Source organism: Mustela nivalis, assembly GCF_964662115.1.
Source record: "Mustela nivalis genome assembly, chromosome: 14".
In the NCBI taxonomy this organism is placed as follows: Eukaryota; Metazoa; Chordata; class Mammalia; order Carnivora; family Mustelidae; genus Mustela; species Mustela nivalis.
This window is the reverse complement of record NC_139033.1, coordinates 76,904,494-76,920,129: the sequence shown is the minus strand read 5'-3', so window position 1 is coordinate 76,920,129 and position 15,636 is coordinate 76,904,494. Positions and strand designations below refer to the sequence as shown.

The window sequence follows — 15,636 nt, the reverse complement described above, 5'->3', positions numbered from 1 at the left end:
TCTATTTCACATTTTCATAGCACTACACACTACTTCATAGCTACATCTCCTGGTTCTGATAAACAGATTGGTGTCTATCTCTCCCACTGGAATTGCCTCATGAATAACAGATTCTGTTTTATTCAAAACTGTAGTTCTAACACTAATTCAACATTTATGACACATAGCAAAAACTCAAATCTTTATTGTATAATTTAATGAATTAAAATGAATATATTTAAAAGCAGAGTTGTTTTAAAAGAGATTCAAGAGTTATCTCTGGGATGCAGAAATACAGATTTTAATTAAAAGATATACAGAGTATGTCTGGTATAAGCAATCATGATACCACAGAATATTAAAAATATGGGAAGACTAGTAGGCTTGGGTTATAAAAAATCCATTTGGGATATAAAACTTTGATATGTCTGAGTTAAGGAGTGCCTGGGTGGCTCAGTCAGTTAAGAGCCCGACTCTTGATTTTGGCTCAGCTCGTCATCTCAGGGCTGTGAAATGAGCCCTGTGTAGGGCTCCTAGCCTACTTAAGATTCTCTCTCCCTCTGCCCCTCCCCCACAAAAAGTCTTGAGTTAAAATTCAAATCCAGACAGTCAATAAGCAATTCTAAAACTGACTACTGTAAAGTCTCAATTAAAATATAAATTTGGGTGTGAACCAACATGGGCAAAGAGAGAGCAAGGAAGAGAAGTCATCAAAACAATGAGACTGAACAAGGAGTTCAGAGATAAAACCAAATCAGAATCTCAGAAACATTAGCAATTCAGAAAAGCCCACAAATGAGACAATAAAGACAGCAAAGAAAATTAGAAGACAATTACACAGAAGTCAAAAGACTTAAATTTTTAAAAAGAAAAATTGTTAATAATGTCAAGTGCCAAAAAGAGAAGCACTGGAAATGCTCAATGCGATCAGCAATCAATAAGCAGTGAGGACAGAAGCAGTACTACAGTGGACGAAAGGTGAGAAAGTAGACAGTGAAGAGGGACAATTTTCCAAGTCTGACTGCAAAGGAAATGAGGGAGAGAAAGGGACAAATATCAGAAGGAGCCAGGAGTCAAAGAAGTTATTTTGTTTGCTTATTTGTTTTTAAAATGAAAGACTTATGTGTATTTTTATGTTTTAAAGGAAGAAGCCAGTGGTTGAAATCATGAGAGGGAAAATATCTGAGGAAACACGGTCTAAGTATGAGTCATGAGGGATTTTACCTTAACCAACAAAAAGAGAACAAACAAGCTTGAATATGAGAAGGGTTTTTCTTTCTCAGGGTGAAAAGTATGGATATGTGCAGATGAACAGGTGTTACAAGAGGAGACAGCATATCACCAAAGGGATTAAATGCCACACTAAAAAACAAAAAAGAAAACAAAACAAAAAAATGGACTTTTATCCAGGGGGCAATCAAGAGCTACTCGAAAGCTTTTAAGGAATGAAGTAATAAGATGTCTGTAGCCCAGGAAAAGGCTGGGGAAATCATCCCTGGGATCTAAAGAAGCCACTGCGAAACAGGAGCTGATCTGAAAGACCTAAAAGTGTGCCAAGAGTAGAACTCTACATCCTCACTTGGACTTCTTAGTAATGTGCTGCTAGTCAAAGATGCTCTGGCGGACACATAACAGTTTCTTGGTTCCTAAGAGAGCTTATTATTATTCTTTATTGACTCAATACTGCTATGGACCACCATCAACACAATGGTTTTAGTCTACTGTCCTTTCTCTGATTATTATGAGGAAGAATACTCTGACAATTTATTTTAGCATTTTCTAAATTTCTTTCTTCCAACTACTCTCCAAAAGTACAATACTACTCTACAAATAAACTGTATAATACAACTGGAAAAAATTTAATTATAATAAATTATAATGGGACAAAAAAAATCTCAGATATAATATCAAATTTCAAATCTGAATTCTAGGTCAAATTACTGCCATGATTTAAACAGAATTTGAAAATATCTACCTCTTTTTCTTTACCAAAGCAACAAAAGAGCTACCTTAGAATTCATTACACCCTTATAAAACAACCTTCATATGCTGACAACTGTATAAAATAAAAAATTTTAATAAAAGTACTTATAAAAATGTATTAAACTAGTATCTGTTTCTCCATAGTTGTGCAAAGTGCTGATAATTCCTATCAAGATGACTGTTACGCATATGACAGAAAAATTCACTACCTATTCTCAGAATGATTAAATGAGTCTCTCTTGGAGAAACCATCTTAGTCAAATGTTGAGTTCAAAAGAATTAAAATAAGCCTACTGAAAGGTAAGAGAATTTTGAAAACTATCCTTTAACAGACTTAAACTAAAAATTACAGATGATTTAGGGCAAGTGAGTATGAAATGACTTTATATCATCATCAAACTAAGCATATGGAGTTTGTGGATTCTAAATTAGTCTCCTTACCTAGTGCTGAACGGTGCACTGGAATAGAGAGAGCTTTCCATCAAAGCAAATTATTTACCCTTGACTAGAAAAATAACATAAAGGAAGGAAGCAATCAAATGACACCAAAGGGCACCTCTCCTAATTCATCCTACCCTCCTGTTTCCCAATCCTCCCCATTATTCCCCCCTTAGAACAGAAGCACACAGCAAACCATTGAAGTATAAGCCACACATTCTTTTACATCAGTGGTTGAGTAAACTACCACTCCCTTGCCCAACCTTTTCTCCTACTCCCTAAAAGAAAACTGGCCTCTTTCAAGAAACCTGGGGGGGGGGGGGGGGGGAGGGAGTCTCTCTTCATACCAGTCTGCCTCTGTTATAGCACCTACAAGCCTTTTAGGTCTCCCTCACTAGTCTCAAGAGCTCCTCAAGGGCAAAGATAAAACCTAACTAAAATGTTTCACTGTTTTACTGGGTACTTTCCCCATTAAACTACAAACTGTAAATCTTTTCCCCCACCTTGTTTAGCACTGAATCCCCAAATATAAACCTATGATTGCTGAGTTACTCAGCTGTATAATCTTAATACAGGGATGGCATAAAGCTTTCAGTAAGTGTTCACTAAATAAGTGGCCCAACTGAGTATATCTCTATAAATTTTCAATGAATTATTTTTTGAAGTCAATTTTAAAAAGTGGTTATTGATGTCCAAACTTTTAAAAATGGTCCTTGGGAATTACTTTCATCCATAACACAGGAAAAACCTGTTCTATAATCATGACTAATAACTCTACAATACCTAAAATAAGTGAAACATATGAATGTTATTGCGTAGGGTTCTGAGTTTTTTTAGCTCGCTTCTCCACTACTATTAGTCTCTTACTCTGGCAACATCACAACTTTTCTAGGATGAAAACTTCAAATTCCGTGGACATTTCCTGGCCTAAAACTGGTTTTAAAGGCTTCTAAGTCCCTAACGGCAATATACATACGATTATCCAGTAGAGAAATTTCGTCTGTAAACTCAAGCTGTCAAAAAGTAAAAGTTCTTTTAACTTCTCAAAAGAACACAACCCATTATAGGGGTTACATTAAATTCCTCCAACCAAAGATCACGGCTATCTAAGGTAACTTCAGGACTCCCCAAAGGTGTTTTTTTTTTCCTTTCAGCTAAAACGATAATGAAATGCCACACACACAAACTTGTTACAATAAAATACATTTAGTGCCTCTCAAAATATCTGAGTTGTCTTAAAACTAAATCCTTACTGAAAAAGCAGATCCCATTTCCATTCAAAGAACTTTGCAAATGTACTAAAAAGCTTGCAAAATAAACTATACACTATTACTCTAATGCCAGAAAACGGTATTTTAAAATTCCTAAAAACTATTTAAAACGTTGCCTATGGAAGGCAATGGTTTCTCCTTTGGACTCAATCTTCTACAACGATAAAGGATTTATTTTGTTGTAAAAGCACTGAAATGGTTACACATTTCACAAAAACTGCTCTCATCGTTAACTGCTGAAAATGAAATACAAGATAAGGAACCTTCCAAAAAGCGAATCATTTTACACTTGAAATGAAGACAGGAAGGATTCTTTCCATTCTGTATCGCCACAGGCTTTCGGTATTCGTAAAAAGAAGCCAGTTCAACTCTCTTCCCTAAGGTACCCTACATACTGAAAAACAAATGGGCCAAAGAGCCCTTCAGGATTCCTGAGGGATCACCAAATCGGACTTATAATTTATCAGAGGCACTGCTACAAAGTAAATTAAGGGCGCTCGAGAGCTGAGTGACACCTCATCAACCTTCTCCGAAACCGCCAACGTAGAGGCAAAAGTCCTCAACACTGAAGATTCCGCAGCCAAAGAGCTAACTAAGCTCAAGAGCTAAACAAGCGCAAACCCCAGGTCCGCCCGGCGCGGAAGGTGAGCTGAAATGTCATACGGGAGGACCAGGAAGACGTCTACTATTAACCTACTACTATCAATTCCCGGGCTGACGCATAGCTTTCCTGCCCGCACGCGCTTGGGTCTCTGCCAACACAACCGGGTAAGTCATAACCAGAGGACTTCACGGGCTTCTCCGCCTCCCTAACGCTCCTCGTACCTGACAGCCGAATTCTAAAACAAGGCAAAAAGGTAGGCAGCAACCCCCTCCGCAAGGGCCGGGGGCCGGCTCCACCCAGCCCCTGCTCGAGGCGGAGGGGTGGCTCGCTCTCGGAACCCAGTCCGGGGCCGCCGCACCGCCGCCTCGCCTCGCCTCGCCTCCCACCGCCGCTGACAGCCGGCTCCGGCGACCGACGCACTTACGCCACCCCCAGACCCCCCCCTTCCCGTCGCAGACCCGAGCACACGCTCTAAGGTCACCGCCCACCCACACCCTCCCAGACAACGCCCGACGGCCCCCGGAGGCCAAGGACGAGAGCCAGGCGCGGGCAGCAGCGCGGGCAGCACCCGGGAGGCGCCCCCGCGGGACCGCAAGATGGCGGCGGCGGCGCCAGGGCCGGGCCCCTCCGCCTCGCCTCGGCCGGCGCGCGCATCGAGCCGCCAGCGTGCGAGGGAGAGAGCCGGCCGGACGCGGGGCAGGCAGGCCGAGGGCCGGAGCGGGGAGCCGCGGCAGAATGGAAAGTGCCGGGGCGTGGGGGAGGGGACGTTCACTCGCGGCCCGCCGCCGACCTTCCCTCAGACTCCCCCCACCCACCCTAAATCACGCCGTCCGCCCGCCCTACCCGGGCAGCAGCCCTTTCCCAGCCCACCTTTGAATTTGAGGTCTGTGGGCGGGTCGAGGACCAGGATCTGCTCGTGCTTCGCCATGGCCCCGGAGGCGGACGCCATCGGAGAGACAGCGCAGAGCGGGGGCGCGCCCGCGGCGGCGGTTTGCTGGCTGGGGGCGGGGAACGACGGCGGCGCCGGCTCGGCGGAGCTCTATGATGGGGCCAGCTCACGGCTCCCGAACCCCCGACGCCTGCCGCTCTGTGGCCGGGCCACTGGGCCGCCCGCTGGGTCAGCAGCTCTGGGTCTCACAACTGACTCAACCTCACACCAGCCGCCGCGGCCACGCGCACTGCGATCCTCGGCACCCCACGTGACGGCCTCTGCGTGCCTACGTGCGCGCTCCGGCGGCCGGGAGCCTCTTGCGCTCGTCCCGCCCTCGAGAGCTACCCTGCGCGGCGCCGGCTGCTGCGCCTGCGCGCTCCGGGCCTCGCGACCCCTCGGAGCTCGAGCTGTCAAGGGAAGGGGCGTGCACAGGGGGCGGAGCGAAGCTCGGGGGCACCGATGCGGTACGCACCGCAGGGCAGAAGGGCGCAATCCTCGGTCACGTTTAGCTCCGACTACGAAACTGGAGAGCCGGCTGTAGCAGCGCATTACCGTCTTCCGAGTGGGAATGCCTAACAGAAGGAAAGAGTAGTCGAGCTCACTCACTACAACTCCCAGCATGCCAGTGCGACCTGGTCCTCTTGCGGCCCTGCGCGATGCTTGCTGGGAATTGTAGTAGTGACTGTTTGTGGGCGGGAAGGCTAATGAGGTCCGTTGGAGGCGAATGGGGTGGGGCGCGCTGACACTCCTTTTTGGCTTTCAGAGAGCGTCTTTTCTGCGCTGAAAAGGGAAAAAAAAACTTTTGAAAACTGACCTGAGGTCGCCCGCCTATATAAAATACACCCTGTGGCCGGGATTTGTTAATTTATTCTCCATCTAAAACTACCCATCCCTCTTTTGGCAGGGCAGCATTCTCGGTCGTATTCCAATCCAACGTCTACTGCTTCCTGAATTCAATCCAGTGATGCAAAAGCAGATGAGGAAACACCCCTCGTTTAGGAAGCAAACCCGCCGTTGGGGAAATCTGACGAGCTGGAAATAGAAACCAAAATCTACCGCGTCTGTTCTTGGGCTTTATTAATGATAGACCCAAACCCAAACCGTTGTCACGTTCCCGTGTCGGACCTGAACCCCATCTGCATCATTTATGGATAGCGTGTAGTAAACCGAACCGAATGAGGAAGATCTGTGAGCAAAGGTGCTGACAGACCTTTAACCGAGTGCCAGGGTACTCGGGGACAGGAACATCGAATGAAACAAATGAATGTGCCGTAAATAAACCTGTACCGTACTACTTGCATTTTAGTCCCTAGGACACACCACAAAAGGAAGGACATGCTGGGGCTGCTGCCATGAAGGAGCAGCGCGGTTTGTCTGGAAAATAAATGAGCAGGTGAACAGTAATCTAAGTGTAGGCACAAAGTCCCAAGTTCTCAAGCTCAGTCCATGCGTGTCTCAGGGCCCATCTGGGGAGAGGTCTCCAGAACAGCTAACCCAGCGTCAGGGGAAGATGGTACTACACCGGAAGAATGTATCTCAAGCCGTGAAAAACCTCGGGGGATAGGAGTGCTGAAATAGTCGGGATAAGTCGTTTCTAAATTTGTCTTTCCTTTGGTTTATTTTTACTCACAAAATTTATTTTGAAATTTCAATCACCATCAAAGGAGAATACAAAAACCGTATGTTTGTCAAGAGACGGCTTAAGGTTTAAAAAAAAAAAAAAAAAGTTAAGATTGACAATCACTCCACGGGATAGTGTCTCACACATTCTTAGCTGTGAACTGACAGCCCTAAAGCTGTCACAAACTGCAATTTCTTTTTGCTTTTTTACTTGCCTAAGAACTGTTATCCATGGGCAAATTAACTAGCCTTGGCTGAATTGGCTCCTCCACAGCTAGATGGACATTTCTCTTACCAGAAAGCATTTGGGAATCCCCAGTGAGGGGACAGCAATTAGCAAGTACAGCATGCTGGGGAAGTTCTCCCTCACTCCCAAACAGGACAATGGCTAGCCATTCACTATGAATTCAGTGGGAAGTCTGAACTGGATGTATTCCAGTTTTCCAGTCTATACAATGAAGAAACTTCTGCCCATCTTAAGTCATTACCTTTGAAATGTACTTTTTGTCTTTTCAATATTGCTTCAAATATCATATTGCCTTAGAATTATAGGAGAATTTAAATATCTGGTAATCTAAGAATCCATGAAACATCTTTGGAATAATTCCTCCATTACTGTTTTAGAACATCGCCTTAATAATGACTCAGAATCCTCCTGAATCATCTATTCCTCATTAAATAGTATGCTATTTTATGCTTTGGTATTTATTAATATCTTTCTTCTAGCAGTTCAGAGATCTTTACAAACATCATCACACTCTTCTCAGGACTACCAAATAACAGCAAGTTTTATTTTTGTTGTTAAATATGGGAAAGAAAAGACAGATGAGAGCATCTCATAGCAGGAACAGAGCTAAACTTTGGGGGATAGTTGCCCAGTTTTCCATCCCATGCATTTTTGTTTTTCCCAAAGCCACAATGAAATGATAACTAGAAGTGATTAAGACAATCTAAAATGTAATTGACTTATGTATTGTTTAACATTTAAGTTAGGAATGGAGAAACATGGAGCCAAATATTCATTCTTCTTCCTATGTTGTATTAACAAATACACAGAGTACATATATACATATACAGTCATACTCAGTGTGTGTGTGTATATATAGATATACATATATATTCATATATAAGTACATATATATCTATATACATATATATTCATATATATGTACATATATATCTATATACATATATTCATATATATGTACATATATATCTATATATAATCAAGCATATTTTTGTGGTTACTAAAAAGTTTTTATGAGTCTAAGAAGTATGAAGTCCTTGAATATTATGTCAACCCACTGAATCACTAATACTATTCACCTTTGGACAGATTATCTCACAGGTTTGGCAAGGATTAAAAAAAAAAAGCTACCAGTACAAATGGTAACAAAGTATAACCATCTCCATAGTTAAACATGTTAAGCTTTCCTCTATAAAAGTACTCTGTAGTTTAGATGAATTTGTAGGGGATTAATCCACTGTGTAATACAATTCAGTCAAAGTTGAAATGGGCATACTTGAAATAAACATTGAGGCAATAAAGCATATTGAGTAAGAGTCTGAACGCTGGGTTCAAGTCCTCTTTACCACTGTACAGTCTTAGCAAACTTACTTCACCTCTCTGTGCCTGTTCTACATCTGTAAACTAGGGAGAGTAATAATACCTACATCTGAGGTTTGTTGGGAGAATTCAATGAGTTAATGCACGTGAAGAGCTTGGGGTAGTGCCCAGAGCCAGCACCGTTTCCATGCACGTGTTGAACGTTAGATTATTGTTGTGTGCCTGGTACTGTGGAAGCTGCGGGTGGTTTAGTGAGGAGCCAATAGGCATGTTCTCTGCTCCCACAGGGCTACATTCAAGCAGGAGAGACAAACAGGAACTCTCTCCTTTGCAGTTAGGATTCTGTTCTTGAGTAAGTTTGAGTAGTGAGATACACTCAGACGAGACTTAAAAGTTAGACGCAAGACAGAGATCAACTTTCTGCACCTTCTGACTATTTTTATGTTGAGACAAAACCCCCAAGACTTGAAGTTTTCAGCACCAGCATTCCAGCATCCATTTACTAGGTTCCTGGATATCAAGAGACATTCAGTTGTTGGAGGTCAACGAAAGCAGTGGCCCTTTCTTGGGTCCAGCTTCCTGACTCCTGGGTCGGAGGCAAGAGGTGCCTCCAAGGTGGCAGCTGCCCAGGTGGGCCAGTTCAGTCCTGCCCTGGAGTCATTCCTGGGGAGCCTAGTCTAGAGCCTGCTCATCCACCCCTCCCCCCAATGTTATAAACACCTCATTCCCTTCATTGTGTTCTTGCAGCTTATGATGTCAGAGTACTGCAGAGTGAGGCATCAGGGAAGCCAAGAGTGGCTCAGGAAGGAAGTCGATAGGGCACAAATCTGCTGAGCTGTTCTAGAAGGCAAGGACTGCAAACCATTCTCCTGCCCGAGTAACAAGGATGCTGGGGGTCAAACAGGAATGAAGCAGAGTCACTGCACACCAAGAGATCTGTCTAAAACAGAGAGACACAACGGAGACTGATAACTCACTAAAAAATGGACGAGGCCAGGAGGTATCACGGGGATGCAACGTCACGTAAAGGGGGATTTGAATGTAGCACATTTGTAAGACTTCAGTGAGAAATATAGATTCCAACAGAAAGCAGATGGGAGCTTCACCAGATAAAATCAAGGCTGGAAGAAGAGTCAGGAAAAAAAAAAAAAAAAAACTTATCCTGGGGATTTTTCTTTTTATAACCATTTAAAGCAGTTAAAACTGTAAAATTAATCATCTTTGTTTACAAAGAATCATTTGAAGAATATGTGTTTTCTCAATTAATCTTTTATACTGTAAAAGCAATCTGTGCCATTGTAGCAGATGACATAATCCAAAAAAAGCAGATGGTCCAAAAGTTTCTTCCTACACCTCCCAATTTCTACTCCACTTAGGGTAACCAGTTTAACTGCCTGGGCTATGTATCACTCTCTAACCTTATCCATACTTACAAAAACAGAGCTAGTTGGCTTTTTGGGTTGTTTTTAACACGAATTCTAACACATTACCAGACCATTGCTTGATTCACAGTATATTAACAATATCTGGCCAGGTCAATTGGTAAAAATCTAATTCAGTTTTTTAACAACTAAATCCATAGAATAGATAACCCTACTACAGAACCATTTGTCCTCTTATTGATGAACATGTAAATTGATCTAAGCTTTTCTCTCAACCAATAGCACTGAAATAAACATCCTTACACATGTATATTTATCATAGAATGCTTTTATTTCCAAAGGAAGATTTCCAGTGCTGGGACCACTGGATCAAAGATATTTCCTATTTCCGTATATATTGCATTCTTTTTTAATTATAAGGTATTTATTTATTTTATTTTTAAAGATTGTATTTATTTATTTATTTCTCAGAGAGAGAGGGAGAGTACAAGCAGGGAAAGAAGCAGGCAGAGAGAGAAGTAGACTCCCGGATGAGCAAGGAGCCTGACACAAGGCTTGATCCCAGGACCCTAGAATTATGACCAGAGCCGAAGACAGATGCTTAAGCAAATGAGCCCCTGCAGGCATTGCTATATTGTGTACTTCTTGTCCAGTGGGTTGTAACAATTTAACCCTCCATCAGGAACATATTGAGGACATCTGTCTCCCTCATTGTAGTTAAGCGCTAGATCCCACTCCATGTCAGCTGCTGAAGACAGTGCATATCTAAGTATCCTTGTACTGTTTGGATCAGTAATTTGGCCTCCAATATTGTACATTTTCATTAACTCCATTCTTGCTTACTGAACCATTTTCTTCTCTTGCTCATTTCATTTTCCTTCTCTAGATTGCAAAGGTGAGAGCACCTGTAAGCAACCAGATTCTTAGCAGTTCTGAATGTGTTTTCTCTCACAGATATAGTTATCCTTAAAGGCAACCACACAAGTAGAAATTAGAAGATGCCTGTGAACTTAGAATCCACATTTGATACCTTGCCCGATTCTCATAGTCTCTGAACACACAGCCTTCTTCGTATAATCCTAACAAAACCTAGAGTAGATGTGGGGTGAAGAACACAGATTTGGACATCAGACTGACTGGAATTTAGACTCCATCACTGTGCAGTTAAACACTATAGCCTTGTCTATAGAATGGCAACAATACATCCTATATTTAATATTATCTCTGAGTACTAATAGTACTAATGATAGTACTGAGTTCTAATAGTCTCTGAGTACTGATAATCTGTATAAAGTGCTTAGCATAGTGTTTGGCATTTATTGATTATTATATGATTGTTCACAAAATTTGACACATCCTTTGAAATATAAACCATAGAAATGTAAGTTGTTAAACATTTAAACCCATAGCCAAATGCCACGTTTGCCCAGTGACCCAACTGTTTATATGCATCTCACACTAGTTAATGTTAATAAAAACATTTTAATTAATAAATAAATAAACCCACAGCCAAATGTTATCTTCTTAATGAAAAACTTGAAATTTAAACTGGAAATAATTTTTTCTTTTCCCTTTTTCCAGGTGTTGGTTGATGGCTTCTTTGGGGCCAAGCTCTGTGGTGTAGGCTCGGGCAGACACAAAGAAGGCTAATACTTAACTTCAGCCCTGAAGAAGTTAACAGTCTAAAACTTAAAAAAATTAAAAACTTAGACTTAAAAACTTAAACAAGTTAGACTTAAACAAGTCTAAAACTTAAAAACTTCAGCATAATCCAAGTGACATGTTTTAAGAAAAGGAACTGAAAGGAATTACGGAAGAATTTTAACAGGAGTGATTAAGTCCTGGAGAGTCGGGAAGTGCTTTGCAGACACCTGGCCATTTCAAGGTCGTGGTATCTTTTCACGTCCAGGTGCATATAAAGATACACACACACACACACACACACACACACACACACACCTTTCCAAGATTTTCTACTAAAACATTAATTTTTTTTAAAGATTTTATGTATTTATTTGAGAAAGAGAGAGCACGAGCAGTGGGGCGGGGAGCAGAGGGAGAGGGAGAAGCAGACTCCCCATTGAGCAAGGATCTGACATGAGGCTTGATCCCAAGCCCTAGGATCATGACCTGAGCCGAAGGCTGACGTTTAACCCACCTTGTTTAACCCAGGTTGAGCCCCCCCCAGGCGCCCTAACATAGTTTTTTCTGAAGGCTGTTTTTTTGTTTTGGGGTAGATACCCACAGCAGAATATTATTCGGCCTTCATAAGGAAATTCTTACCACGTGCTACAATACGAATGAATCTAGAAGGCATTTTTTGCTAAGTGAAATAAAACAAACACAAAAGAACCAATACAGGGCAATTCTGCTTCTGTGAAGCCCCATTTCGTTAAGTGGTGAAAATCACAAAGACAGAAAGTAGGATGGTGGTGGCTAGGGGCTAGGGGAGGACAGAATGGGGAGTCCGTGCTCTATGAGCACAGCGTTTCCACTTGGGAAGATGAAAAACTTCTGTGGATGGATGACGGTGACTGCTGAAAAACAGGGCGAATGTGCTTAATGTCCCTGAACTAGACCCTTAAAAATGGTTCAAATGGCAAATTTAATGGGAGGTATATTTTACCACAATGAAATAAAAGAATAAAAACATTTCTGTTTAGCACAGATGGTTGCTCATTGCATTCCATCACCATGTTTTTGCTGTCTCCTTGCATTTCGATAGCTTTTCTGACCTTACTTGCCATGGGCATTTTAAGCACTAGCTCAGGGATCAGAGCTCTGGCTTCCTCAAATCTGGGCTCAATTTTGTATCAACCATTTACATGGGGATAATAAAACCATTTACCTCACAGGACTGCAGTGAAGCTAAATGAGATAATACTTGTAAATACCCGAACACAATATCTGACACATGTAAGTGCTCAATAAATTTTACAATTACGGGACGCCTGGGTGATTCAGTCGGTTAAGCATGTGCCTTTGGCTCGGGTCATGGTCTCAGAGTCCTGGGGTCAAGCCTGTGTCAGGCTCCCTGCTCAGGAAGGAATCTGCTTCTCCCTCTCCTTCTCCCTCTGCTCCTCCCCTGCTCATTTTCTCTCCCATGCACTCACTCTCTCAAATAAATAAATAAAATCTTTAACAAAAATAAATAAATTTTACCATTACTGTTCCCTCCTTCATAATGGCTTATTCATAGGCAGGCATGAATACCCATTTTTGGCTCTTTTTTTGGAAATTATATAGCTTAGGATAACTAGGATCATACTTTGAAGAAAATAATGAATCGAGCAGTTGAATTGTCCCCCTGGAAACTCAATGAACAATCTGACAAATTACCGCCCCCCCTCAAAATTCTCTTGAGACATCCCATTGAGCTTGCTGCTGGTGCTGCCACATAAGTCTGGATTATATTAAGTAAGTTCCTAATCAATATATTACAAAATAGAAATATTAATCTATTGGGGGATCCCTTTTCTGGTTGCAGAGGTTAAGGAAAACCAGTAGTTTAAACCCAAGGGCTGAAGGGAGGAGGGGGACCCAGTGATTAAATAGACACCCAACCCGAGACCTCGCAGGTCACCGGTCAGGAATCTGGAAGGTTCGTTATCAAGGCGACTATGATGTGTTCACTCAGTGCAACTGCTGCTAGCGTGAGGTGGAGAGGGGGGTGTCAGGCACGGAGTAAACAGTTCATTCAAGTCAGCCCAGAGGTGTGCCTGGACTTCACAGATTCATTCATTTAGACAGTTTGAGCCAAGAAATATGTCAGTCAAGCAGACAGTAGGATGTCTGTAGGGGAACTGTTCCATGCTGTAAATATCCTAGTGGTTTACTCAGGAGACTTTGTCAGTTTGCAACATGTCTGAAAGAAGTTGAAGCCAAGTATGCAGATTTCATTTCATTTAGCTGTAATTACATGGCCGAGGAAACTTGTTGAAGAAATTCATTGAGCTCCTTCCTTACCTTGAGTGCTCTATTTAGAATTAAAGGTAGTTCACCTGATTTTACTTTCTTCCTGGTGTGGTGAAAATGCTAGAACCCTTGGAAAAACACACACAATGCCCAATTTCTTTTCACATTCTATTTCTCTCCTCCCAGCTCCCTTTACATGACCGACCCACTGATACTGGCACGTGCTGGAAAAGAATAAATCACAAAAATATCAGAGCTCTGATTCCATCCTCATTTTTGGCCAATTTCATTTTGGGGGTTTCCTCTAATCTCCCCACAATTGCAATCTGTGGTCAGGAACAAGAGTCAGCATTAGAACTGACCCACCGGGCTGCCCCCTGTCCTGTTTCCTCACCAAGGGATGGTGATTTGACACAATTCGGACAAATAAATTCAGCACAAAACTTCTGGGATAGAATTTATCCTATTTTTAATCTGGTTGAAAATCAACAGAATGACAAATTTCGAAAAATTGTAAAGCCAAAGGATGGAAATGAAGTCGAAATTCAGATGCAAGCCATGGATTTTAACATGTATGAATTGTTCTTGATGTTTCTATAGTGACACGAAGTCCAATCCAGATAATGTGTGTTATATCACACATCAATCTTACCACAGTGATTCAATTTCAGAAGAAATACATTAAACTGAAATTGGGCTGTGATCACCAAGAAGATGTAGTAATAATGCCATTATGGAAAGGAGTTTATCAGTTCCAGAACTGTTTGGCAATGTGGTAAACAACGCTTGGTCCTCGATTTTACATTCGCTTTTACAAAACCATTGTTCACTGCTGTATCTTCAGCATCTGGAACAGGGCCTGGGATCCAGAAGGTACTCAATCTACATTTATTGCTTTCTAATTTTTACTTAATTTTGCTTAATTATTTTTACTTTATTAATAATTACTTATGTAATTATTAATAATTATTTAATAATTTTAGACTTACAGAAAAGTTGCAAAAAGAGGTCAGAGAGTTCCACTTACACCTTGCTCTCCCCCAGCTTCCCCTGAAGTTAGTATCTTACAGAACCCTAGAACAATTACCCAAAACGGGAAAACGATATTGATTCAATATTGTTAACTAGCCCATAGACCTTAGAATTTCTCCAGTTTCCCCACTAATGTCCTCTGACTTGTCCAGGATACAATTAAGATCCCCAGCTTGCATTTAGTTGTGCTCTCTCCCTCGTCTGGGACAGTTTCTCAGTCTTTTTGTCTTTCATGACCTTGATATTTTTGAAGGGCATTGGCCGGTTATATTACAATGCTCCACATTTGGGGTTTGTCCGATGTTTTCTCCCAATTGGATGGAGCTGCTGCATTTTTAGCAAGGATACCACAGCGGTGATGTCTGGTTCTTCTCAATGCGTTCTGTCAGATGTGCACAACGCCAATTTATTTCTGGTTTTGATAGCTTTGCTCACGTGGTTAAGGTGGTGTCTGCCAGGTTCCTTCCTGTAAAGTTACTATCTTGTTATGAGATGCTTTGAGACACTGCAGATGCCGTTTCTAATCAAGCTCTCACTCAGGACCCTGGGACAGTGACCTGAGCCGAAGGCAGAGGCTTTAACCCACTGAGCCACCAATGTACCCGTCTATCTACTATCTTAAAAACAATGAGTTCATACTGATACCTTTCATTCCAATCTAATATCACAGAGTTCATTCTAGCCTTCTTCTCCCTTATTTGCAACTTCGTTCTCATGGGATAGTACGAGACCTTACTCTCATTACCCACAATAAATGTGCTTATTTGCTCAATCCTACAATGCACATAGAGTAATCTCAGAATTGCTAACCCATACCTCTGTGAAAAACAGATTTACTGACCAGAGGTGGATATTTGTGACAGTTCATTTTTCCTTTTCCTTTACAGATACAGTCAAAATACTGATTTTCAAGA

The 15,636-nt window shown here is 41.9% G+C and overlaps 1 protein-coding gene and 1 long non-coding RNA gene across 3 annotated transcripts in view; one reads left to right on the top strand and one right to left on the bottom strand.

Moving 5' to 3' along the window:
- Positions 1 to 5,765, bottom strand: part of VAPA (VAMP associated protein A) — a 42,977-nt gene extending 37,212 nt beyond the window's left edge. The window contains exon 1 of one of the 2 annotated variants that reach the window (XM_082697364.1): positions 5,146 to 5,765. In XM_082697364.1, coding sequence (XP_082553490.1) covers positions 5,146 to 5,224 — 79 coding nt within the window. In that variant the 5' untranslated portion in view covers positions 5,225 to 5,765. The remainder of the gene's footprint in view (positions 1 to 5,145) is intronic. The other variant, XM_082697363.1, reaches the window with a different exon arrangement.
- LOC309847332 lies at positions 3,230 to 12,437 on the top strand. Its single transcript, XR_014302404.1, has 4 exons — positions 3,230 to 4,528; positions 6,111 to 9,393; positions 11,357 to 11,518; positions 12,223 to 12,437. It is a non-coding gene; the product is annotated as an uncharacterized lncRNA (long non-coding RNA).
- The last annotated feature ends 3,199 nt before the right edge of the window (positions 12,438 to 15,636 follow it).